We start from the raw sequence: 25493 nt of genomic DNA, 5'->3' as shown, positions 1-25493 counted from the left end.
CTGTGCCACCCACCTCTGTCCTGGGGCTCAGACCCAGCTGCTGCAGGCAGCAGGGAAAAGCTGCCACAGGCCAGACTAAGAGAGGAACAGAACAACTGAGTCTGGGATCAGCAGGGCCTGGTCCCCAGGGCACTGGAACCCAAGCTCAGGATTTTCCTCTCTCAGTCAGTCTTGAAGGCAAACTCCAAAGTCTGTGTCAGTGGAATACCCTTGAACTCCACAGGGGTCCAACTTCCCTTGGGGTGGGAGGTGGTTCAGGCAGGACTGAGCCACCCCCAGGGCCTACAGAATGAGGGAATGTTTGACCTTGAGCAATTAGTAACAGCTCACCTGCAGCAGGCAGGGCAGGGTGTGTTGAGTATTAACCACCAAGAAAGGGTTTAGAGAGGCAAACTGGTCAGACCCCCAGATTAAATATATGCTATGATTTATTGATGATTATTGGCAAAAATCAAAATTAAAATAACTATTTCTATTGCCAAGCAGCCCTCCATTAACCAGAGAGTTAACCAGAACTCATATTCAGAATGTCTCCCAGCACAGGCAGCCCCTGCTCACCCTCACAGTGGGATGTTGGCGTGTTTCTTCCAAGGACTGGACTGGGATTTACTGGCCAGGACATCGAGGTCATGGCAGATGCGAGTGCGGGTGGTCGAAGGCTGGATGATGTCATCAACAAACCCTGCAAAAGACGAAAACAAAAAAACCTTCAACCTGACCAACCATGAAGTGTTTGCCTCCCAGCCTTCTGTGCCTAGGCTAACCCATAAGTTAGCAAAATCAAAACAATGGCTGGAATAAATAAGTTCACAAGTTATAAATTAACTACATTTAAAACAGACTGAGAAGGAAACATTCCTGAGTCTGTTTTTTAATTCTGAATATAACTTGCCTTTTAGAGCACAGTTACTGCTCCACAACTGGAAGCAGAAACAGTGGAAAAACTTGAGAGCTGAGAGTTCTGGAGAACATAACTGGCCCTAATCTTTCTTCAGGCCACTGCTTTGCATTGAGGGCTGTATAACAGATTGTCAAAGCACCTTGTGCTATAAAGGAAAAGGCTGAATTTTGAGACACCTTCCACTACCTCCACAATTGAAAATCCACTTTGCAGAGCAGTCCCTGCTTTTCACCTTGTCTTTGCAGCTGAAGGTGTGTCCTGTGTCCAGATGTTGTCCACATGCACAGATTGTGGTTAAGCATCACCTTTCTAACTCAGATACAACTATCTTACCTAAATAACTTAATTGTTAGCAAAAGGTTTACTCAATAGCACAACTTTATCTCCATGCAATGGCAAACCAAGTGAAACACAGTGTGGGAGACAACCATACCTCTTACAGCAGCAGGGAAAGGGTTTGCAAACTTATCCACGTACTCCTCCTCTGCATTTGCCTCCTTTCCTCTGAAGATGATCTGGACAGCACCCTGGGAACAGAAGGGCTCTGTCAGTGACAGTTCCTCAGGCTGTGCCCTCCAGGTGAGGGAGTATTGCCCTGCCACGGTGCTGGCACCGCAGTGAGGAGGGCCTGGGCTCACCTTGGCTCCCATCACGGCCACCTCAGCTGTGGGCCAGGCGTAGTTCACATCTCCTCGCAAGTGCTTGGAGCTCATCACGTCGTAGGCACCTCCATAGGCCTGTGACACAAACCAGGGCAGCCACTCCAGGAGTGGCCCTGCAGCAGCAACAGCCTGCATTGCTCCTGCAGCTTTGCCTAGTCCAGAGACAAGCAGCTGGGGGTTTACTCTGAAGGAGAGCGTGAGCATCTCCACTTTGTGGCAGCCATCTCCTAGGAACACACACCACTTCAACCAGAGCCCCAAAAGAGCAAGGAAGGGGGCTGCTGACAAAGCCCATTCTGCAAGGCAGGCAGAAAGGGGTCAGTGTGTACCCAGACCAGCAGGCCTCAACCTGCACCCTGCACATGCACACAAACCAAGCAGGCAGTGTGCTTCTGGAATTTCCTGGCCAGGGAATGCAGCACTCAGGCTCTGCAGTGCTCCACTCTGGAACTGGAAATGCTCCAGACAGCAGTGATGAACAGATACTGCAGGACTGCAGAGCAAACTGCAGTGCAGTCCCTGTCAGGGCAGTACTGAACAGTGCAGCAGGGCTGCAGGATGGACAAGTACTGCATGGAAATACTTGGAAAAATCAGAGAAGGCAAAGAACAGAAAGTTCTTTTAGATTTTTACTGTGATAAGCCAAGAGAGTATCAGAAAAACAAGCAGGAGGGGCAGAGCAGCAAGGAGAAGGCTGAGGTTGTAAGGTGCCAGCCCCAGAGCTGATGGCAGTAGGGTGTCAGGTACCTTATGGAGAAAGGAAGATGAGGTAGAGCATGGCAGAAGTCTGGGGAGGAAAAGAAGCCACGTGAGTGTTCAACCTGCAGACAGCAGAAGACAGATGTAGCCAGTGCTGGGTTTGCAGAGGGAGGCTCAAGAGGCAAGAAAGCAGAATTGCTGCAAACAGATGGCATGTCCTTAGTGAGACAGGCTGGGTGACACAGGACAAGTACTTGAGTGAAGGCATTCCAGAGAGAAAGCAGGGAGCAGAAATTGGGAGTTCCAGATGGGTACAGAGACAAGTGGAAGGAAGGAACTAAGTCTGGGAATAGAAGTGGCCTCTCATAATGTTATACAAGGAGGTGTTACCAAATGGGACAAACAGAGATGTGACAATGATAGAAAGCACCACTGGGACAGATGGACAAAGCTTGGTTTAACTAAAATTGCCACTAGTTCAAAAGGAACTCTGGAAGACCTCCATGGAATTTGCCAGCTTACCTTTCTAGTGATGACAGTGATCTTAGGCACAGTTGCCTCTGCAAAGGCAAAGAGCAGCTTGGCACCATGACGAATAATCCCCCCGTACTCCTGAGCCGTGCCTGCAAAGGACAGGGAACTGCTTCACTCCAGGCAATTCACACAAGCCCATCATCCATCACCAGGAGCAAACCTGACCACCACCACAGCCATGTTAATACCCTGCAGAAGATGATGCCAGGCAGTGTTCTCTGCAAGATACTGAGCAACTCAACAGTCAGAGCAGCAGCTGTTTGTATGGAAGGTCAGAGAAGCCAAGCTCAGCTAGATGGGACCTTCCTAGGAACAAAATACATTTAGAGCATTTTCAAGACTCCAGATGTGACCAGCAGGAGGAAACAGAATCTGTTAGTTAATCTGAGATTTCTAATGCTAATGGGCTAATCTTGCCAAATTCCTAAAAACACAGCAGTTTTTGGATCATAATCAAACCTCAGGTCTCATCTCTTCAGGTTTGTCTTTTTTTTTCCCCTTCCATTTATCTGCTTTCAAACCAACATTTTATTGTGCCGTATCAATCAATATTTATTGTGCAGTAGCAGTCACTACTTTGTATTAGCTATATGGAAACAGTTCTTGGATTCTGAGCAACTGCTCAAATCTGCATTGCTGGAGTGTCTGCTTACACCAAGCCACTGCCTGGTCCATACCAGGGGAGGTGGCTGAGCCTACACTGGCAAGGAAGGAGAGGAACTCCTGGTTAAAATGTGCCAACTCCATTGTGTTAAAACAGGAACTGGAATGTGGAATAGTCACATTCTGATGCTTTGGGAACTGCAGAGGCCTCAAGGTAAATCATGGTTTATACAACAGTATTAACATTAGACTTGATTGTATAACATTTATAGTCCTCTCTCAACCTGTTTTGTAATGGGTCATTTTAATAGTACCTGCTCAGAGAGCCTGTGCTGAAAGCAGGCTCATCACAGCCCTTTCCCCACTGATGTACCTCTAAACACAGGCATTTTCCACTGAGAAGTGTCTTGGAGCATCAAAGAGCCTTTATCTTGGAGTTTTACATCACTGGAACCTAGGAGCTGGAAGCTGTTTTTCTGTATCTTTTCTGTCTTTCTGATGTTTTCCCTTCCTCCTTCTTCTTCTCTTCTTACAGAACGTGACATTGAATGGGTTTAAAGGTTTTCTATGTTCAGTGGTCTAAGTCTATGTTTTGATAAGTGATCTTATGCTGCATTTACTGTTTTGCTAATGTTCCTTAATTTTCTATAGTTTTCCAGTAAACTTTAGTGGTTTTTATCTCTTGAAACTATTTGGTTGGGATTTTCTCCTTTGTGTCTACCCAGAGCCCTAGGTGTGAGTGACAGGGCTGTCACAGCCCCTCTGGGCAGCAGGTGCAGCAGATGGGGGTGGAACATCCTCCAGTGGCCCTGGCTGCCCCTGCTCCCTTCCCAGAGCCAGCAGTGAACTCTCCCCCCATCCTGTCCCACAAACAGGGACACAGCCCTGGACTGCCTCCCCTGGCCCAGCACAGCCTGTGCAGGGTCTGCTGCTGCCACCCTGCCCAGCAAGAGCTGCAGAGGGCAAACAGCACCTAAAAACACAGCTCAGCATTTCCCTTGGTATAATACAGCCATCAGTGTAACCTCACAGCACTCAGAACAAGGGCAGCATCTCCAGGGAATGCAGGTTTTCCCCTTGCACAGGTCCCAGTCACAGCTTTTGGCAGCAGGACAGAGCTTTCCAGTGCATGGTGTCCCCAAGCCCGGCCCTGGCAAACTGGCCATCCCAGTGTGTCTGGCAGGCTGCTGGGGACTGCAGTATCACCTGGTGTGATGTGTCTCTCTCCTTAGGTAACTCCAGCAAAGCCTTGTGACTCCTGACACACTGGTTATTTAGGCACTATTTCATCTTCCTGCAATTTCTTGCACATTTCACTATCCTTTGTGATGACTACTGTAGTGAGAATACAGAATTTCTCTCCCAAAAAGTGGGAATTTAAAACCTGGTTTAAGTCTACCGTAGCAAAAGTCTTCTCTGAGTTCTGAACATGGATTTTTAGCACCAACACCACCATGCACCACATGAACTCTAAGGGTAAGGCATACCTGGCAGAAACCCAGGAACATCCACAAACGTGATCAGGGGGATGTTGAAGGCATCACAGAACCGAACAAAGCGGGCTCCTTTCACAGAAGAGTTTATGTCTAAGCACCCTGGGGTTAAGAGCACACAAAAAGGGGTTAGCAACTCCAGGGATCTGCAGTAATTCAAGGTAACTCAAAATCACACTATTTTAGCTGTATTGTCTTCTTAAAACAAAGGAAAAGCTTATCTGTAGATAATGTGGAGATAATCTGCCATGAAGCTTTCCTGGTTTAGAACTAAGATCACAGAATAAGCTACACTCAAAGGCTCATTTCATTTTTCTGATCCTGTGTGCAAAGACTTTCTATCCCAAAACATAACAGTTTAATATCATACATGTAATTTAAAACACTTTTCTGTAACTCTCTCTTCATTAGTATTTTTCAGATCAGTCATACTGAAAGGTAACAGAGTTCTCCATTAAAAAACCACAAACATTAAACAGTCCAATAATTTTTGAGAAAAATCAGCATTTCTGGTAGACACACTGTGAAGTGCTTCTGTTTCAGTGCCATTTAGAATTATATTATTTACAACTATATTAAAACAAAACACATTTTGTATCAAAGCCTCTATATGAAATGTTAAAATGAGCTGTTAAAATTTAAAATGCTAAATGAAGGTTAAATTTATTTTAAAACCTTCTGTCTAGTTTCTTGATGGTCATATCTTGTAGAGATGAAATGAATGAAATACCATTCTGGGTCATCTGATTTTTCCAAACAAATAGATAAAAGAATTTTAAAAAATGAGAAAACCAGAATGTTCTGACTAGGGAAGGTCACTTCAGAAATTACTGAGTAAGGAGAGAAAGCAAAATCCCTGAGAGTTATGAAGGGTGATATTAGCTAGAGCTGCACGTGGTACCTTCAGATGCAAAGCATGTGAGGTAAAGAGCTCCACACTTGTGCATCTGCAGGCTTTGCACTGTTCACTTACAGTGAGATGGCAAAGTCCCCTCACCCTACAGATGAATTTGAGGGTTATTACTGCCATGGAAGGAAGTGTGAGGTTTCCATGCTATGGTTACCCCAGTTAATTGCAGGCTGCTGCCAAATGAGTGGTGCTCTTCTCCCCACCCTGTGTGCAGCTGCTGCTCCTCCTGGGCTGGATGCAGCACTGATTTAATCAAGATCACCTTGTTAGCCACTAAAGAAATGGTTTGCAGTTTGTTTCACAGCTGTATTACAGTGAGGTTCAAGACAAAGCAAGCAGTGGAACACCACAGAATGAGTGGAGGAGCACACAGCACAACAGCTCTGACCTCACCCAGTGTGCAGGGAGAGACAGAGGCAAGGCACTGTAAGAGCTCACCCTGGGCTCTAACCTGAGGCTACTTTGGGCTGGTTGCCCACGATCCCAACGGTGCGTCCGTTCATCCTGGCAAAGCCAACCACGATGTTCCTGGCATAGCTCGGCATGATCTCAAAGAATTCCCTCTCATCCACAATCTGCAAGGGAGAGGCAGCCAGAGCTCGTATGAGGCCAAGCAGAGGTGCATAAATACACAGGCAAACACAAACTCAGTTACTTTAGTATTGCAACTTTTAAAAGAGTTCTGAACTTGCAGAATTTTGAAGGAAAGAGAGGGAGAAAAACCTTTTAGTCTTTGCAGCCTTCATTGCAAGAATTAACTACAGAAACTACCAAAAGTGTCAGTTAAGTGTTCCATCAGGGAACACCTTTATGACTGAAGGGAGCCTTTCTTCCTGGCTTAGAACAAAATGCAAATCACCTGTTAAGAACTTCTTTCTCACCTCTTAATTAGCAACAGCCTTACAGAGCGATTTCCAGTGATGAAACAGAACTTCCTGGAGCCCAGAAGCTCCCGGTGACACATTTGATGTAATCTCGCTCTCTTGGCAAGCTCAGAGCCCTTTCGTGGAGCAGCCAGCACAGCCCTGGGTCAGTGCTGGCCGTGCCCCAGGGAATGCAGGGAATGCAGGGAATACAGTGCCCAGGCAGCATCCCCTGGAACCACACACCCCTGTGGCTGCCCTTCCCTCGGGCTGGAGCTGTGTGTGCCCTGCCAGGGACAGCCCTGGTGCATGAGGCACGATCAGAACTCAGCACGTTCCAGGAGATCACAATCATCCATGGAGCAGTAGCGACACCTACACATGGCTGCCTGGGCTTCCAGCAGGATTCCCCAGTTCCATCTGGTTTTGGCAGCTGTTCCCAAATACACTGCAGTGTGCCAGTCATTTCATTAGCCTCAGTCTTTAAAAAGTTGTGAAAAATGTAAGCAGTATAAAAGTGGTGTTATTTCTTTCCTTAATACTTCCCAAAATCTGTGGGAGGGCTTGAGGATTTTCTCCTAATTCACCTAATGATTTCTATTACATGCCACCTTTTAACTTTCATTACACACAGTGCTGAAAATCACAGTGGAAGAATCCAGGGATTAAAAATACCCTGAGCTTGCTTTCACCACTAAAATGAGTCTAAATGCAGCCAGTTGCAAACTTTGTAATTTCAAAAAAACAGACGTATTTTCTTGTACTGCATATGTACATTATCTCAGCATAAACAGGGAAGGGTAAATCTGTGCATTCTATTACTTTTATACAGAACTGCCAGAATCCAAGACAGAAGCACCAAGGTTCAGGGAGGGGCCAAGCAACAGAACTCAAGGGGGGTTCTGACCCCAGAAAGAATTCAATTGCAGCACCCTTCATCTGTATATAGAGCATAAGATGTAACCTGAAAACAAATCTTGGGATTCTGTTAAAATATATTTTTTTCCCCTGCAGTTTTTGTTGCCCATTCACAGGTAGCAATAGTCACTTATAAAGACTGAAATAAATAAAATCTGTATCTTCAGTGCCATTCTCCTGGTTTCTGTGAATTATTTAGACCCACAATGTAATATATGCATCTTTAATGTGACCACTGTCAGACTTACGGAGTGTATGATATCCAGCATATCATAGGCTTTGGCTGACTCACTTGGGACAATGGTGTCCAGCTCTGGAACAGGACGGTCACTGTGGAGAGAAGTGTGAGCAACAACATTTAAAGACCAAATGAACACCAAGACCAAAAATTCAATTAAACATTTCCACCTCTCAGAAACTTCAGAACCTCCTCAGATATGGAGAAAAGAACGGGTTCTGTTAATCTGGGGCAGCCTGAGCAGCCTCCTGCTGAAGGAGACCCCTCTCCCAGAAGCAGCTGTGCTGAGGAAGCCCCGCGCAGCCCGGCCCGGCGGGGCGGGGCGGACACGGCCGGGAGGCGGCCGGGCTGCAGGGGGCACTGCCGGCTCACGGGACACACGGGGGCGGCTGATGCCTTAAGTTTTAGTTTCCGTATTTTTCAGATTCTCTACTGTCTTAGTGTGTGACTCTGAACTTCATGTTAAGTGTTAGTAATTCTCTTCACAGGGTAGTTAGACAAAATAATCCCTTTCCAGCTTGAGAACCAAGGACAAATGTTACAGCCTCAGGCCCAAAGTATAAACAACAGCAAATTGAGGAGAGCAAAGCAGGAGATGGAACTTCATAACCTGAAGCTGTAATTGGACAATTGATCCCACTATGTAAATGGACCAAAACGTATAAAGTGTGAAAACTTGTGACCAGTCATCCATCTTAGAAAGAGCCACAGCTGGGCTCTGGTACTGCCCAAGGTGTATCCTTTTAGGGCCCTTTAATAAATACCTGCTTTATTCCTGTACCTGTGTGTAGCCTCTGTTCTGGGTCAGCCTCTCAAGGCACCCTGGGGGCACAGCCCAGAGGCTGCAGGGGACACGGGGTCCCTGCAGCTGCCAGGCAGAGCCCTTGTCCCAGGGCAGCCCGAGGCTCCCTGTCACACACAGCACCTCAGAACTGCACACTCACCTGCCTGCCCACGCTGTCACCCGGAGCTCTGAACACACTGAGCTGCAGCAAACCTTTCCATGCTCATTTCCCCACCCCAAACAAGCAGAGTGGGGAAAACATACAGAGAAAACACATCCACCCTGTGTCTTCCCTTCACAGGCTGTGTTTAAAGACTCTCCTGTTTCTCCACTTACATGACACATTTCCACGTGGAGGTTTCCTGTTACACAGATCCTGCCATGCCATCAGCAGTGACAGGATCAGTTCCCCAGCTTTGCTCACATTACCCTCATTAGGGATCCACTCAGCAGTGGCACCCACTGGGTCTGAGGATTCAGTGCAGGGTGTCAATTTTTATCAGTCACCACTGAGAAGGTTTCAGGGAGTATAATATTTGTGCTATTCCATAAAAATAGTGATCTCTGTAACAAATGGTGTTTCTATGGGAGTTCTTACTGAATTAATATTTTAACAATGCCATGATTTAGTACATTTTGAATAAGACAACACAAGGCTCTAGCCACACAATTCAAAACTGAAGAAAGTGATGTGCAGTTAGACAAAGTCAGACAAAAGTTTAAAGTGCAGCCCCATGGCTGTCTCTGGGCTCCCTCAGACACACGGGATGAGGGAGGGGAGGGAAGAGACACAGCCATTTATAGAACAAACCTGACAGCAACACTTCAAGTGCTTTTTCCATACAAATACAAATATTGCACACAAACACTTCATAAAATGATACAATGGAACCTTAATGTGAAGAAGTTAAACTTGTTTTAACATACTAAACCCTAAGATAAAAACAATTCTAAACTTTATTGAGTGTAAAGCAGATACAGATGTGCTCCAAGCTCTGTCCCACACAGCTCTGTGACCTGTGGTACCCAAAGGACAGCAGTGAAAAGATGAAATTATTGCTCCCATAAATTCACAGTGCTGAAGGAAATTTTAACAGCATTAAAATACTCATCAGCAAAACAAAGACATTATCCAGGACACCATGTTTGAAAATCTCCTTCAAATGTCTACAGACACAGGACATCTGGAGCTTGCTGCTGCACTCACTGGCCTTCAGAGTGTTTGTCCCAGCTCCCACTTGGTGGGACAGAACTGCTGCTCATTGTTACAGCCTGTGACAGGGGAGACACCCTCACCAGATGGACACTGGCTTTCATTCAGTGCACAAGTCAAACTGCTCCTGGTTACCACAGCTGGCAATAACCTCCTCCAGAGGTTTGTAGAGACACAGAGAGAGGTAAAATCCCAGCATGCCATGGAGCAAATGCAATGCATCAGACAGCTCCCAAAGGCAGGGGACAACTCACCAGGGACAGCTGGGTACTGCAAGAAGCTTGTGAGCCCTTGGAACCCAGGCCACTGCCAACACACACTCACCAACACAAGCTTCAGCAGCCAAGGCTGGCATTTTTCAACACCAAAAACAACTTACCTGAATAGAGGGAAAAACAAACCAATCAAACAACCCTCAACAGCCCCAGGACTTCACAATAAAAGCACAAGTAGGTTACATTTAATTTGTGGCAATTTCTTGTGTGGTGAAAACAATGCAATAAGAAAGCAATTACTCTAGAGGAACAGACTGGGACTGGAGCAGCTGTAAGGATCAAACACATCAATCCCAAGCAGAAGGAATCTATTAAGATGTCAGTTTGTCCAGATGAAATAATACCAATCTGTGCATTAGGACCATAAATGGGAGAGCTATTAGAAATGCTGCTATAAAACCAAATAAATTTAACAAATGTATTTGCCTTCACATGTATAAAGGCTACTAAACTGAAGTTCTTTGTACAAATTGCTTTTATTATATCTCATGCCTTGTAAAAGATCAGTTCTTTTTTTCTTAAGGGACACAAATCTCTTATACTTCAGTAGCTACAACCTCACTGACTGCTTCTCACAAATAAACTGCCTGTTATAAAGTACATTGATTTTAAAAAATGGACTGTTGCTTCTACAGTGAAATTAAAACAACAAAATCAAGTCTGTAGAAATCAGTTATCCCAGTACAACTTGTTGAATGCTTATAAAGACCATGATAACCTCAAAGATAATCCCCCAACTCAAATACAAGAGATTTGCTTTGGTTTTGTCACTAACAAACCAGAGCAGCTGAGAACAGAAACAGAACCAGACTGGCACAGTTTTAATGAGCTCCTAAAGATCAACACCTACCTCAGCAAAATTTAGGACTAGTAATTAATTGACCTGTCAGACCATTCTCTAAAAGAAAATGGCAAATTTCTTTTTTAAAAAGTGAGAAATGTATCTCAGGGACCAGCACAGTGATTTGTAAAATCAATCCAAAAGCACCTCCCCAAACAAACTTACACAGACACTGAAAAGCACAATGAGGGATGAAGAGAAAATAACCCTCAGACTCACAGATTAAAATCATCACACATGAAGAGCCCCAAGACATATCACACACATGTGAGGAGCTGAAAGGAACAAATTCAGGCACCACTCCCATGCAGGAGAATGCAACAGCCTCTTGAGGGTTCCCTAGGGAAAGGCTGAATTTCGAGTGCAACTGGAGCTTGGGTCAGAATGCTTTTACTGCACTGACATTCTCTGCCTTCCAGCCCTAGCAAGGCTCTCTGCTCAGTGTCCTGTGCTGTCTCTCTGGCTGTCTCTCAGCTCCTGGAAAAATTCCCTGATAAAAGTCCAGACAGTTGCCATTTTTCCCCTCTTGAAATGGCTCAAGTTCTTCCTGTATTATGTTGCCAACTCCACAATGAGCCTGAGACAAGTACATAACACACAAAGCTTTCTGCCTCCTTGTTGCCTGCCCACCTCTAACCCTTACAAGCAGAACTCATCCAACAGACACAGCTGACAGAACAGGGCAAGTTCCCTCCACTGCCACTCACTGTGCTGTTTCCTACCTCTCTTGCTTGTTCTAAGAAACTGGGCAGCCCACCTGAGCAGAGATTGCTTTTCCCCACATTCTGCACACAGCCTGGACAACAGCCCTTTCAAAAAACAGAATTAAACCTAACAGCGAACACTCACATGTTGGAACACTTCCCATATTCACATACAGAATGCAGAATTATCTGCCAAGACCCCAGGCACAGAGCACCCATATCTCAGTGCCCAGAAGCCAGAGAAGCCATGAAATGCAGTGCCCAAGAGCCCAGAGCTCAGCCAGGCTGCCCTTACCTGGGATCATGGCACTCGCACACTGGAGCTGGGTCCCGGTTGCTCAGGGGTAAATAATTAAAGAACTCCCGCAGGTTCAGCAGAGCATCGATGTCATTCTCAAAGGCTCTGTGTGCAACTCCTGCACAGACACAGCACAGCAGGCATGGAAATCATTGTGCAAGCTGTCCTTTCCAAACAGATACCAAGAAAGATAGAAACAAGCAACAGCAGGACTCTTTAAACTTGAGCTGTTAACAATCAGGAGTCTTAAGCCACCAAATCTGACCAGCTAAAAATATCTAGAAAACATGTGCTGTGTCAAACTTCCTCCAGAACAGGTCTGCATTGTTGACCTCATATGTCAAATAATGTGAAGTGGTTTATCAGCTGGCACAGCCCTACCTGGACTCCAGCCTTCTGGAACTCTGACTGGGTTACTGTGCTGCACCCAAGTGTTGGACTACAAGTGCTTTTTATAAATGGGCTGGATCTGGGCAGCATCTGTGTGTGTGGTTTTGGTTCACCATCAGCTCAGTTCACACAGAATTTGAGATCCTGCAGTCATTTGAGTCTTGAGAAGATTCATGACCCACAGACATTTTCACAGAGGGGAAAAGAGGGAAGAAGTGCTTCAGCTCACACTGCCACTTGGTTTGTAGTTAAGCAGTTCAATCAATCACATTAGTGAGCAAACAAGGGACTGCTGAGAATCTTTCAACCCATGCAAATGTCTGGACAACAAACAAAAAATCCCCACCCCAGGCTGACTTCACTAAGCCCTACTCCCTGACAGTATTCCCACTTATAGCATCTTTTGTGAGTTTGCTGCTTTCTCTTCCAAACCCCAGAACTCTCCCTTCATGTTCTGTTACTACACAGGAGCTGCAGGAAAGCAGATGCAGAGTCAGATCCCGTGCTTAGGCACAGCTTTGTCCCTCAGACTCATCTGGATTGGCCAATGGGCTGCTTAGCCAGAACTACTCTCATTTACTCTGAGCACAATTAGCATGTTCAGTGAAGCCCCCAGCTCTCACCAGACACTGCAGTGTGTGTCTTTGCACCCCCAAGCTGCTCCTGGGTGACATCTTCATTGGTGACAGACTTCACCACGTCAGGCCCAGTGATGAACAGGTAGGATGTGTCCTGGGGTAGGGGAAAAGCAGGAACAGTGAATGCCAGTGCCAAGCTGCAAAAGCACCCAAGGAACAGCCACAGCCTCTAGAGACTTCCCTTAAAATAAGAAGAGGGACAAATTTCTTTAAAAGGCTACATAGCATTAAAATCCACTGAAAATGCAATTGTCCACAAGTTACCTGGGAAAGTTTTTCTCAACTTTTCACGCAAAATAAAAATCCAAAGCAGGAGATCATATTGGAAAATACCCATTCCCATCTGGACACTTAGTGTGTGATCAATGCCACCAGCAGCAGCTGAGGACAAACCCTTACCTTCACCATGAATGTGAAATCAGTTAAGGCAGGAGAATACACGGCTCCACCAGCACAAGGACCCATGATGAGGGAGATTTGGGGAACGACACCAGAACACAAAACATTTCTCTGAAAATGGGAAAAAAAACCCAGCTGGTTTTACCAAAGTGTATCTTGAAATCTGTGCCCAGATTCTGCAAGAATTCACCATCACAAACAGGACTGTTTTATCTACTGGCAGACAAATATCTGGAGAGAATCTCTTGATGCAAATTGAACCAAAATGAGTTTCTTATTTCTGTTCCCACACAGCTGATTCCCTTTGCCATGCAATGACTGCAAAAGGGATAGCATGAGCCACCTCAGCAGATGCTGCCAGGGAAAAACCTGCACTGAGCCTGCAGTGGGAAGGAGTGGATGTCCCTGATATTTGAATGTGTAGGTGCACTGTGCTCAGAGGGAGAAGCAAGCTTACTGACCAGGTGAGGGAGGGATTTTTTATAATCAGGTTTCTGCACTGGCTTGAATTTTACACAAAGGTGAATGGCTGCCATCCAGCATGGACGGTGTGTTGTTCAAAAATCCACTTACACTGCTTGGTGCTCCAGTGGGTCACAACGACTTCTGTAACTGTTCCTCCCAGACTGCACCCCAAAACCTGGCAGCATCTGACTGACCTGACATCCCACCTGCTTTCCTACTGAAAGGACAGTGTTCTGTGCATGCAACTTCATGAAAAGTATTTTAGCAGCATATAAAAGAATGTCATTTCTGTGAAAAAATGAGCAGCAGTGCGCCTTGGAGAAAAAGTCTAGGACACAAAACTTTCAGCAGAGCAATCAACACTGGACATCCCCATTCTCACTACACACTGGATCACAGAGCTTTACAGAGCTCAGCATGACCCTTGGGTACATGTGCCCAAAGCTAAGAAAAGAACCAAGGTCTGAGTCTTATTATCCTTTTATCCTTTGGCTGTAACAGAACAATAACCTTAACATCTACTTACAAACACCCACTTGCATGTTGTGCCCACCTTTGAGGATGCCAAAGTGCCTGGCCTGCAGCAGCCTACTCACCAAGAATATGTCTGCATAGCCTGCCAAGGACTCCACTCCCTCCTGGATCCGGGCTCCTCCAGAGTCATTCAGCCCAATCACAGGGGCTCCGACCATGGCAGCCTGATCCATGATCTAGTGATGAACACAAACTCCTCAGTACTGACCCAGCTGAGCTGAACCCCAAAGAATATCTGCCTTCCCAGCTGGGCATCTCCACGCTCAGCACTGGATGTGGATAATGCAGAGTTTGTGACATGGTCACAGGAGAGGGGCTGTGCAGCTGAGGGCTGCCCCTGTTCACAAGGGGCCTCAACTGCACCTCAAACATCCCCTCAGCTGTGTCTCATCTGCTCCTCAAAGTTTGTTGCAGTGGTGGCTGTGGCATCTCCCTAAGCTCTGTATATTCTAATGCTTGATTACCCTTTTTAGAACTTCTTTGGGAGGACTAAATTCCATCTTTCCTCCAAAAATTTAAACATTACATTTGTCTTGATGCACAGCAGTGAGGGAGAGCAATTAGCTATTCTTGGCCTTTACTTTTGGGAACATTCAAGTACCTCAAATCTCTCTTCAGTCTTCATATTGCTCTTCATGTTTCCAGGCTAAGCACCATCAATTCAGTCCCACATCCTGTTTTCTAGGGCTCTGATCATTTTGGTTACTTGCCTCAAGATCATACACAATACTATAACAGAGCCTTGAGTAGGAGGACTGAATTCCTTACATTCCTTGCACAAAATATTCCTGATTATTAAATTCCAGTAAAATATCTGCCATTTTCATAACACTACAGCACTGGCACATTATGTTAAGACCTGTTTTAACATCAAGATCTGCTTTAGCTCCTAAATAATTTTTGTAAAACATCAGTTAATCCCCATTTTGAATTTTGAAGTTGCTTTTCCCTGTCCTTTCAATCACTGTAATAAAATTATTTCAGACAATCTTTAACTTAAGTGATTTACAAATCCAGTCCCATCTTTCAGAGTGCTTGTAGCATCAGCCTTGAATTTTATATTGCCTAGAAACACAGAAAGTGTTGACACTTGGTGCCACTCAAGTCAGTGGGCAGGAGACCCAAAACTCCAGCCCAAACAGGAGCTGGTGGTAACTATTTCTGTACAGTCCTAGAATTCCCTGACATGTTCTGCTGTTTTCCAGGGACCTGGATATGGATTTTCTTTCCCAAGGCTCTTCCAAGTTCTTCCTAAAGCACTGACAAAGCCTGACCCCCAAAGCAACTCATTCCCCTAGAGCCTTCCAGCTTTGGGGCTCACCAAGAGCAGCACCAACCAGGAAGGCCCCACATTTTTTCTGGTTTTGTGATCAGACCCTGCTGCTTTAGAAAGAAGAGATCAAAGAAAACCCACCAGAAACCATCCCATCATTTCAGTGCCTTTCCATCCCTCCCCAGGACAGACACCACAAAGCTCCAGTGTGAAAGGGTAATTCAAGTCCTTCCTAATATCAAGACCAGGTAAAACTAAATAGTTGTTATCTAGTTTTCTACTTTTATACCCACACACTCCTGAGGAGTCTATGGCAAAGAACAGTTATTTCCACAGCATACAAGGCATTGTGCCTTTCCACAGCAAAAATCTTGTTTCTGATTCCATGGCAAGAAAATTCAGGAAGATTTCCCAGTACACAGCACTCAACACTCATCCATGAAAGAGTTCTTGTCTCCCTAGTCCTGGGATTCAAAAACCCTTCTCACAAGACAAGCAGACAAACAGGAATAAATAGCCACAAGTGTTTGATAAGAGAAACTCTCAGGGTCAAGGTGACCTCAGAGTTGTAAAACTGATTATCTTCAGGCTGTTTACTTGTTACATTTGCTTTCTTTTGAAATATTACACACTTTCACAGCACACTGTTTAGAGGAAAAAGTTTCTCCGAATTCATTCCTCTTTTCTCCAGTGGACAATGAGTAGTTAATTGATATTTGTACTTGGCAAGTCTCTCACCCTTTGCAGTAGAGTAGAAAACATAACTTAATCTAACAAAGTGTGCATTACCTGGAAAAGCTCACCCACACTCAGAAAGTTTCCAGAGGCACCACTCTCAGGCATGGCACACATCAGAGCACACTAAAGTCAGTCACCAAACATTTTCTCCAAAGTCATTATCACAACAGACTGAAAAAAGAATGCTGACAATTTTTTTGTTTTCTTCTGTGCCATATTACCTTGCAGATCTTCTGGGCATGAGCTCCAGACAAACTGCCTCCAAATACAGTAAAATCCTGAAAATAAAGCAAATTTTCAGATTAAGGAAAGAATAATTTCAGTAAAATGCTGTCAATTATTGCTAGTAAACAACATAATCCTACAGTGCTCTGTATTTGGTATGCTGCTTCAAAACAACTGACTCCCTCAGAGCAGCCTGCAGATGATCCCAGCTCAATACAAGCATCCTTCACAAGGAGGAAATACAAACCTGGACACACATGACCATTCCAGACCCATGAGTTATGTCCAAGGGGTGCTGTAGGGACTGTGTCAGCCAAAATGCCTAAGCAGAAAAATCTCTAACAGGCCCTGGGACTGATCCAGAAGAAAAAGAGTATTGACACCTCCTGGCAGAAACAGAGCCCAGAGGCAGCTCCCAGGGAGTTTCTCTGTTGCATTCACCAAGTCTCACTCCCAAAGAAGCCCCAAAAACTGTGTGGACAGAGACAGCATGGCCATGACTGACATGGGAACCAAAAAGGTTCAGCATCTCAGGAGGCAGCTCCATTTGGAGGGAAAAAAGTCTTTAAATATAAAAAGGGAGGGGTGTATCATGAAGGGGCACTCTTAAATTCTACTAATACTAAAACTGCCCCCTGCTTGTGTTCTAAAATGAAGGTTTGTCTTTGGCTCCTCTCCACATGCTCAGGCCCATGTACCAGTGACTCTCCTTGGAAGGAGCACACATCCAAGACAAAAAAGGCAGAGTGTAAATCTTGCTCCAAGGTAACACAGCTACAGCCACTTTGGCCATGACAGCAAATGAACAAAGGCTACTTTGTGGCCCAGAACAGAGCAGCACTTACTAATGATCTGAAAGAAAGCCTTTCACAGTGAGTGACCAAGATAAGTCTCTACCTAAGATGTTTCCTCTGAAATACTTTTATTTTAATATAAAAAATATATTTTAACATAAAAAGTATATTTTATCTATTTATATGCTATCACAAGCTTTTTTGCTTCTTGTCTGAGGGTGCCCTGCTTCCTCCCACAGGTACATTGCCACATGGCCATGCTGAACTATTGTGAACTTGTCCTTTGAAGTAAGTTCCCACTACTTAACAACAAGTAAAACCTTACCTGACTGAAAACATAAGCCAGTCTGCCATTAATCCTTCCACGGCCAGTCACCACACTGTCACCAGGGTACTGCATTAAAAACAGACAAATTCATTGAAAATGCAACAAATGATGTCTCCTAAAACTTCCACAAACTCCTACTAAGACAAAGCAAAGACTGATTTCCTGGGAGGTCTCATCTTCCATGTCTGCAGTGGGGGCTCCACAAAGATTTTCCCCAGCTGTAAAAAGGAAAACTAGAGGTAATATCACATCTTCATTATGTATTAGAGTAAAGATCATGGAACTTAGCAGGTTCCCTTCAAATTTAGAATATCTGAAATTAAGACAAATCATGCCCTCAGAGACAGGACAGGATGTACCTTTTATCAGGACTAGCTGATGGTTTTGAAAGAATGGACATAGTGCACAAACCTCTGAGGTGTTGATACAGGATGAAAACCAATCCTGGACAGATCCAAAAATATAATTACAGTCACCTCAAAGTCACTTGAACTTGACCTGTCCCATTTTTCACACTGTAAATAAGGGAAAAAAAGAACTGGCCAAGGAAATGGAGCCTGTGAGTCTTAAAATGTGCTTCATCTTTCTAAGAAAAAAATATATAGAATTCCTTCAAGACAACAGCAGGAAAGGAACTTTGCTGGCTTGTCAGTAAGAAAGGGAATTTCAAGCACTGAAGTGCTTTTTGTTGTTTGGTATTAAAATTAAAACAAAAAAGGAAGGAAAAAGGGAAGTGTGTGCTGCAGGGACACTCTAAGGAGCACTCATGCCCAGGTGATTTGCTGTCAGGAAGGTCCCACTTGCCTGGTGCCCTTTCTCAGGCTCACACACAGCACTGCTCTCAGCCCCTGGCACACAGAACAGCAGCACACACCTGGACTTCAGCCACTGCCACGTGAAGGTGACTCCCAAAAGCCCCAGCAGCCCACAGAGCAGCCTGGATGGGAGCACAAGTCCTACCCTACCCTCAGAAAGTTCCAGGGACTCTGAGAAATTCAATGCTAAACTAATATTCCAGCTCAGTGGCCACAGTTAGGTCATCTGTTGTGAAACTGTGCTCTGTAAACACAATCTGCAGCTCACTGAAGGGTGAATTCTGAAGCACAAGGAAAAAATTAACCCTCTTGTCACACTCAGGACTCTGCTGCCCCTCCTATTTTCAGAAATAGCAATTTGTTATCAACACTGTGAGATGCAGCATGGAGTAACTCAATGAGAGGCAACTCTGGCAGTTCTTTGAGTTTGCTGGGGAAACAGAGTGAAAACAACAGAGGAGAAAAGATGATTGCCCTGCTATCCCCTGAGAGGGGAGGAGGTCTAACACAACATCCTCCCCTGCTCCAAGTGTCATCAGCCTCCCGTGTGACCCAACAAACAAATCCTTCACCTTTGCCACTCCCAGCACCTCTGCTGGAACCCTGCTGTCCCCTCCCTCATCCACAGCCTGAAGGACTGAAAGCCAAGGAAGTGGTTTAAGAGCTGCACAAACAGAAGTTGTAATTACTGTGTGCAGCACAGGGCACACACAGAGAGCTCCTCACCCCACACCAACAATCCACAGCAAGCAGCCTTTGGCTGCAGGAAAATTCAGGAACAGGCACATCAGCACCAGGCACTGACACCCCAGCAGCTCACTGGTGCCTTCTAGCAGAGCACAGCAGAACACTTTTCCCAGGCGGAACATTATCAGGCATCAACACCATGGTGAGAGACTTTGGGGGACACAGATTTTCCCTGTGTGTGTGGAACTCCCTGTACCATGCTGGTTTAGGATACATGGCCACATAGCCACAAAGTGCCTCAGCAAGCAGGGTGCAAATGGATAACAGAGCACTACAAATGCTGGGACTCCCAAACATTCAGATCAGATTGTAAAAGCCTCAAGGATTTTATGACTGTTGTTTGGCAGGCATAAATATAGATCTGAGTTGTTTCAGCCAAGAACTCTAATCCTACCTGTAGGGAAACAGAAATATCTACCTTGATTTTCCCCTCAAATCTGATCTGATTGATGAAATTGCATCAACAAAGCTCTGCAGCCTCCTCTACTGTTTAAAATGCAAATCTAAGACAATTCCCAGGAAGGTACTTGAACCAAACAAGTGACCTTATAAAAAAGGTATCAAGTTTAGACAACAGAACACTCTGTAAGGTATTAAATGGAAACTGAGAGTAATGAGAGCAAATTTACAAAACAAAATTATACATAAAGAGAAAACAAATAGTAAAAATCACATGTGAACAGAAGAGCCCATTTTCAACCAGTGGGCTGACTGCATAGCAGAGGACACTGAAACAAGAGTTCTATGAAATAAAACTACCTTATTCTTGCTAGAGTCCATCCCAAAGTCAGTACATCTGTGTTCCACAAACATGTCATATTCATCAAAACTGTCGGGGTCCAACAGCAGCAGAATTCGTTCCCTTGCTGTCAGCTTTCCCTGAAACAGAGCAAGCAACAATTAACAGAGCCACCAGGTGATTCTGGCCGTTTGCTGACCCCCAGCAGATGCAGTTTCATCAGGCAAAACCTCACCTGATCTGTTACACAGGGTCCATTAAGCAACTGCAGGCCCCCAAAGCTGCAAATAGCAGTGATTATCCTCCTCAAAAACAAACCTCATGCAAGCCAGACTCTGAAAAGAAGGCTGACTGTTGGAGCAGCACTACCACAGGAGGAAGGAAACAATCTCAGAGACTTTTCAACAGGATATAAATGCATCATAGCTATTTTTGCCTATACATTTAAATGCTGCTATTGAGACCTTTTTTCTATTCTTAACCAGGGAACCCTTCCACAGCTAGACCAGTCCTCCCCAACAGCTCAGGATTCAATTCATTGTGCTCAAATATTATTTGATTGCAGTAAATAAGAGGGAAGAGGAAGTGCGACAGTCTGCAGGGTTCTCCTGACAAAATCCTTCTGCTTTTTTTCCTGCTGGACACTGTTACAGGCAAAAGTAAAGTAATGGTGAAATGCCAAGAACAGAATCAATTGACCAGATACACATGTCCTTTGTTCACTGTTATGTAGTAAAAAATGACGGCAAAGTTCTTTATATCTTAAACTACCGAACAAATCTGTTCTTTCCAACCATGGTCAGCATCTGTCTGCAAAGGCAGGGCACCTGGGCTGTCTCCTTTAGGGGATGACATGACCCTGCATCAACATGACACTGTAACACAGCTCAGCTTTTACAAACCATCTGACCAGCAGGCCAAAAAGCTCATGAAAAGCAGGAAATGCAGGAAAGGCTAATGAAAGCCACAATATTAGTTTATATAAAACATAAGCTGTTTGAGGCCCTAGACATGCAGAAGTGCTTGTATATTTGTGTGTCAGTGTCTTGAATGTAACTCAGCAAGATTGAGCTCTCTTCACATGTTGTATAATTGGAGAGGGACACTGCTGACAGGCAGAGTGATCGCCGAGGGAGCCTTCATGGGAATCGCCATTCCCACCTCCTTGATGCCTACAAACCACCTTGCACCACGCTGAAAAGGTGTCCCAGCAAGAGGCGATAAAGAGAAACAGCAAACCTCTGCTGTCACTCCCATCAGCACTGCCCACATTCTGAACGACAGAGGCAGGAGACTAAAAACCCACCTGTTGTCATCCCTCACACCTGTCTTTTCCTCCGCTTTATTTCCACTCTTCTAACTCTTTGCATTCATCTCAGAGATCAGATTAAATTTGCAACAGTGGTGTAAAGATGAAGCTGTTGCTCAGAAGTGTTAAGCAACCTAGAACTGATTTACCATTGACATGCAGAAGTTGCAACTTCTGTGTACGCTATGTCTCATACACATTGCAGCCAACCAATAACCACTCTGAGGTAAAGGAATTAGTAAAGCAACTGTTCTTTTTTCTACCCAGAGTAACAGGCAATGCAGTCTTAAGCGCTGCTTGAGGAAACCTTCCCGCAAAGGGGTGTCTGCAGTACCACGCGAAGCCGCGCGTCCCCAGAGCGGAACGGAGCCCCGCCGTGCACGGCCTGCCCTCCCCGGCCAGCGTGCGCCCGGCGGCTGCGGGACAGGGCTCTGTCCCCCCCGGCCACCTGTGCTGGGCTCACCCGCTTGTGCTGGGCGTCGATGCGGGCCTGGCCGCCGCCGAGCAGCGCGGCTCGGCGCTTCTCCTCGATGCGCTGGGGCACGGGGGGCGGGCGGGCCCCCGAGGCGGCGCGGCCCCGGCACAAGCCCAGCGCCCGCCGCAGCACCCGCACGGCCGCCATGTCCCTGCACTGCGCCTGCGCGCCCGCCCCGCCCCGGCCCCGGCCCCGCTCCCGCTCCGCCGCCCGGGTGTCCCGGCTACGGCAGGGGCGCTGCGGGCACACGGCTGCGGGAGGCTCCGGGAGGCCCGGGCAGGGCCGCTGCAGCACCGGGCCCGGCGCAGGCCGCTGAACGAGCCCAGCCCTCCGCGGCCAGATTGTTCAGCGCTGTTGTCTGTGCGCAGAGACAGCGGGAAAATGCATCAGCTTTTCCCCCTTTACTGCGTGGCGGAAAGATTTGTGGCGCTTCAGAAGCGGAGAAGGCAAGCAGGGGTGTCAGCTCGCAAGATTAGTTGTCCTCTCTTTGTTTCAAATGCCAGAAAGTATTTCTTAGGAAACGGTCCCTGTGACACCCCGGCACCGATTCCGTGCCGCCTGCTATGAAGAGGCACTGGGCTCTTTTCACGGCACGCTTTCGGACGGATGAGGCGAATCGAGACCCCTTAAGAAGGGAGTGGGCCGGAATGTGCGGGGAATACGCAGCGCACACAGCGAGTGCCCGAGCTGCAGTGTATCCGCAATCCAGAGATCTGATGTCATCGCCTCCCAGGCAGTTCTCCAGTGTGCAGGCGCAGCCATCTGTGCAGCAGATCATTTGTTACCCCCGCAGGCCACCTCCGACACCGACCACCAACAAACCCCCGGCCAGTTCCAAGTAGGGCGAGGTGAGTATTGCCTCAGTGTGCACATACCACACATGAAATGCACGAGCGTGGCCCTGTAGATACCACAAGTCTGGGGAATCTCCAAGAATGGAAATTCTTGGATTACATAGCATGTACAAGCTGCTGTACGATAATTCATTTTGAAAGGGCTCTCAGGCTCCAGTCCAGCGTCCTACTCAGAACAGACTCAGCACTGAATTCATACCATTTTGTCAGCTGGATCTTAAAAGTCTGCAAGGACAGAGGCTGGCACACCTTTCTCAGTGTGAGTTCCAGTACCTGACTGGCTCCATGGGGAGCTGATTCCCCCAGTCCATTCTACTCAGTAGCAACCTGCCTTGTTTCAGTTTAGGACAGCTGTCTCTTGTCCCCTGCCTGTGCACTTGAGCCAGGAGGGGTTAGTGAGGTGACAGCCACAGGCTCTCCTGTACTAGAAAGCAGCTGCTAGGGATGTCCCCAGTGTCCACTCCAGATAAAGATAAAGCCCAGCTCCTCAGCCTCTCCTCCTGGGGCAAGTGCTCCACCCTCACCATCATGCTGCCCCTGCTCACCATGATGTGCTAACTTAGATACAGCTGTGCAGGAAGAGATCCTGTCAGAAACCTCGCCCAGAGTCAGACACCTGACATCCACTGCTCTTCCCTCATCACAGAACCTCACTTTGTCACCAAAGGCACTGGGGTTGGTGACATGATTTATTCCTGCTTAATCTATGCTGGCTATTCCCAATCACCTTCTCCATGTGACCACAAAGGCAGCCAAGAACACTTGTGCCATGGCTTTCCTCCCAGCCCAGAATGAAGGGGATCACCTGACAGTCACAGGCTTTTGTAGATGGGAGTAACCCCAGGCTTTCCCCAGCCCTCAGGGATCCCCCTGATCTCCATGACCTTTCAAAGACAGCGGTGGCATCACTGCAACATCTGCCAGCTCTCTCCGCCCACTTGGGTCATCCTGTCTGGTTCCCCAGAATGTGTCAAACTGGCTCAAACACCCCCACTACTGGAGCCCCCTCCTTGAGCCCGGCCTGCAGGCACAAAGGCCTGGGGAGATCTTGGCAGTGAAGATCAGGACAAGAAAGGCACCAAGCAGCTCAGCCCACACACTGCTGAGCAGGAGGCTGCTTCAGCCCCCAGCCAGAGTGCATTCCTGATGCCAGCTGCATTCCTGACCTATCTGTGAGATAGCTGCTCCTTGACAGCAGCCAAACAGGCATTGCACCCTCCCCACTCAGGAAGTTTCTCCTGGTCACAAAACAGCTCAGGCAGAAATCAGACCACAGATATTTGAAGCAAAAGTCTCCACTATCCCCCTCAGGTGGGTTCAGCATCACTCAGGCTGCCTGCAATAGCCTCCTAATTAAAAACACACTCAAAAGAGCAACTCTGAAACTTCAGAAATTAAAATAACCACTATTCAGAACATGGGTCACATGCAAAAGAGGTTGGGAATCTGCATTCTGGGAACAAAGGGGTTTCAAAAAGCCCCCATCCTGGAGGACAAGGGCACGGCAAGGGGAGCCAGCAGAGGCAAAAGGGCATTCTTTGGATAGTTGAAGTTCTGTCCAATAGAAGAGCAGAAGGGGAGACAGAATTGTCAGGAATTGCAGGTTACATGTGAAAAAACAGGGTGGAGAGGCAAAAAATCCTTTTAGGAGCAACTTGCTGGAAGTGTGAAAACTAGTAAATTCTTTTTCAAATGCCTGAGAAGAAGGAAGCACGCCAGAGATTCTGGCAGTAAAACAAGCCAAGATTAAAAGGATTGTTCAGACTCTCCAACAGAAATAATAATAATTATTTTTGGTTTGTTTTATCTGAATCCAGTGCAAAGGAACTTGAGAAGATTTCTGAGCTAAAAAGCCTGGGTCTTTCCAGGGTTTTTACTTGAATGTTTACTGGGTACACTGAAGGTCCTGTTTCACCCCCAAAGAGTAGAAGATTAGGTTCTAGAACAAGTCCTTCAGGACCAAACTGTTTTCACCTCAGTGTTACAAGGTTCTTCAGAGATAACTTGCTTAAATTCAAAGTCTCATACTAAAAACTCCCATGGCAGGTGGCTGTTGCAATGTCCGTTTTTAAGACAGGCACTAAGGGACCTAAGAAAACTTTAAACCTGTAAATCCAATATGAATTATGAAGCAAAATGCCAAAAAGTCCACCAACCCAATCCACAAACCCAGTATTAGCAAACACATAACCAGGACATACTGGGGAGCAGTTGGCAGAGATTTTGTATAGAGATTCCTGCCTGCACATCTATGGCTTTATTTAGTGAAGTCAAACATGTAAAATGGAGATCCTGTTCATATAAAAACTCAGATTTCCAGAGGCCTTTGATAATGTCCCTGATTAGGAGATCTTGAAACTAAGTTGTCATTAGATTAAAGGAATTCACCTCACAGAGCTCAGAGACAAATGTAAATCAAGTGGATGTTAAGATGCACTGGGGAAAACCAAACTCCAAGAATACACGTCTGATCACAAAAGGAACAAGTTCACAAAAACATCAGCTCCATTTGCAATAGTGGCCAAAGAGTCAAAAGGTCCTGGACACATGAATGGAGAAGGAATCTACCTAGGAATACAAAATGAAAGGAGCTGCTATCTCTCTGTAGGCCCCCAAGACACAAATTGCTGGAAGAGTGTGCTAGGAAAGTATCACTGTGTGCTTACAGTATTATTACTGTTCCCTACATATTGGTCACTGCCTGCTTTTGGAAGCAGGATACCAGACTAGTTCTGACAGTCATTTGTACAGTCCAATATTGTTAGAATTGTCAAGCTAGAGATTGTCACAAGGATGCATCAGAAACTCCAGGCAGTTTCTTAGTAAGTCCCCAC

The 25493-nt window shown here is 46.1% G+C and overlaps 1 protein-coding gene across 3 annotated transcripts in view; it reads right to left on the bottom strand.

Moving 5' to 3' along the window:
• Nucleotides 1-410: 410 nt before the first annotated feature.
• PCCB (propionyl-CoA carboxylase subunit beta) overlaps nt 411-25493 on the bottom strand; it is a 31107-nt gene continuing 6024 nt past the window's right edge. For 2 of the 3 annotated variants that reach the window (XM_064721172.1, XM_064721173.1), the window contains exons 2-15: nt 20042-20161; nt 17718-17786; nt 16595-16651; nt 14425-14538; nt 13364-13474; nt 12950-13058; nt 11934-12054; nt 7832-7913; nt 6254-6377; nt 4887-4994; nt 2785-2885; nt 1540-1638; nt 1335-1428; nt 411-682 (exon numbers count right to left, since the gene is read on the bottom strand). In XM_064721172.1, the coding sequence (XP_064577242.1) occupies nt 561-682; nt 1335-1428; nt 1540-1638; nt 2785-2885; nt 4887-4994; nt 6254-6377; nt 7832-7913; nt 11934-12054; nt 12950-13058; nt 13364-13474; nt 14425-14538; nt 16595-16651; nt 17718-17786; nt 20042-20095 (1365 nt within the window). In that variant the 5' untranslated portion in view covers nt 20096-20161 and the 3' untranslated portion in view covers nt 411-560. Of the gene's footprint in view, nt 683-1334; nt 1429-1539; nt 1639-2784; nt 2886-4886; nt 4995-6253; nt 6378-7831; nt 7914-11933; nt 12055-12949; nt 13059-13363; nt 13475-14424; nt 14539-16594; nt 16652-17717; nt 17787-20041; nt 20162-21793; nt 21953-25493 lie in introns of those variants that run through there. The other variant, XM_064721170.1, reaches the window with a different exon arrangement.

The sequence above is a fragment of the Zonotrichia leucophrys genome, chromosome 9 (assembly GCF_028769735.1).
Source record: "Zonotrichia leucophrys gambelii isolate GWCS_2022_RI chromosome 9, RI_Zleu_2.0, whole genome shotgun sequence".
Taxonomy (NCBI): domain Eukaryota; kingdom Metazoa; phylum Chordata; class Aves; order Passeriformes; family Passerellidae; genus Zonotrichia; species Zonotrichia leucophrys.
The sequence above is the reverse complement of the archived record's forward strand: the minus strand, read 5'-3'. Positions and strand labels throughout refer to the sequence as shown.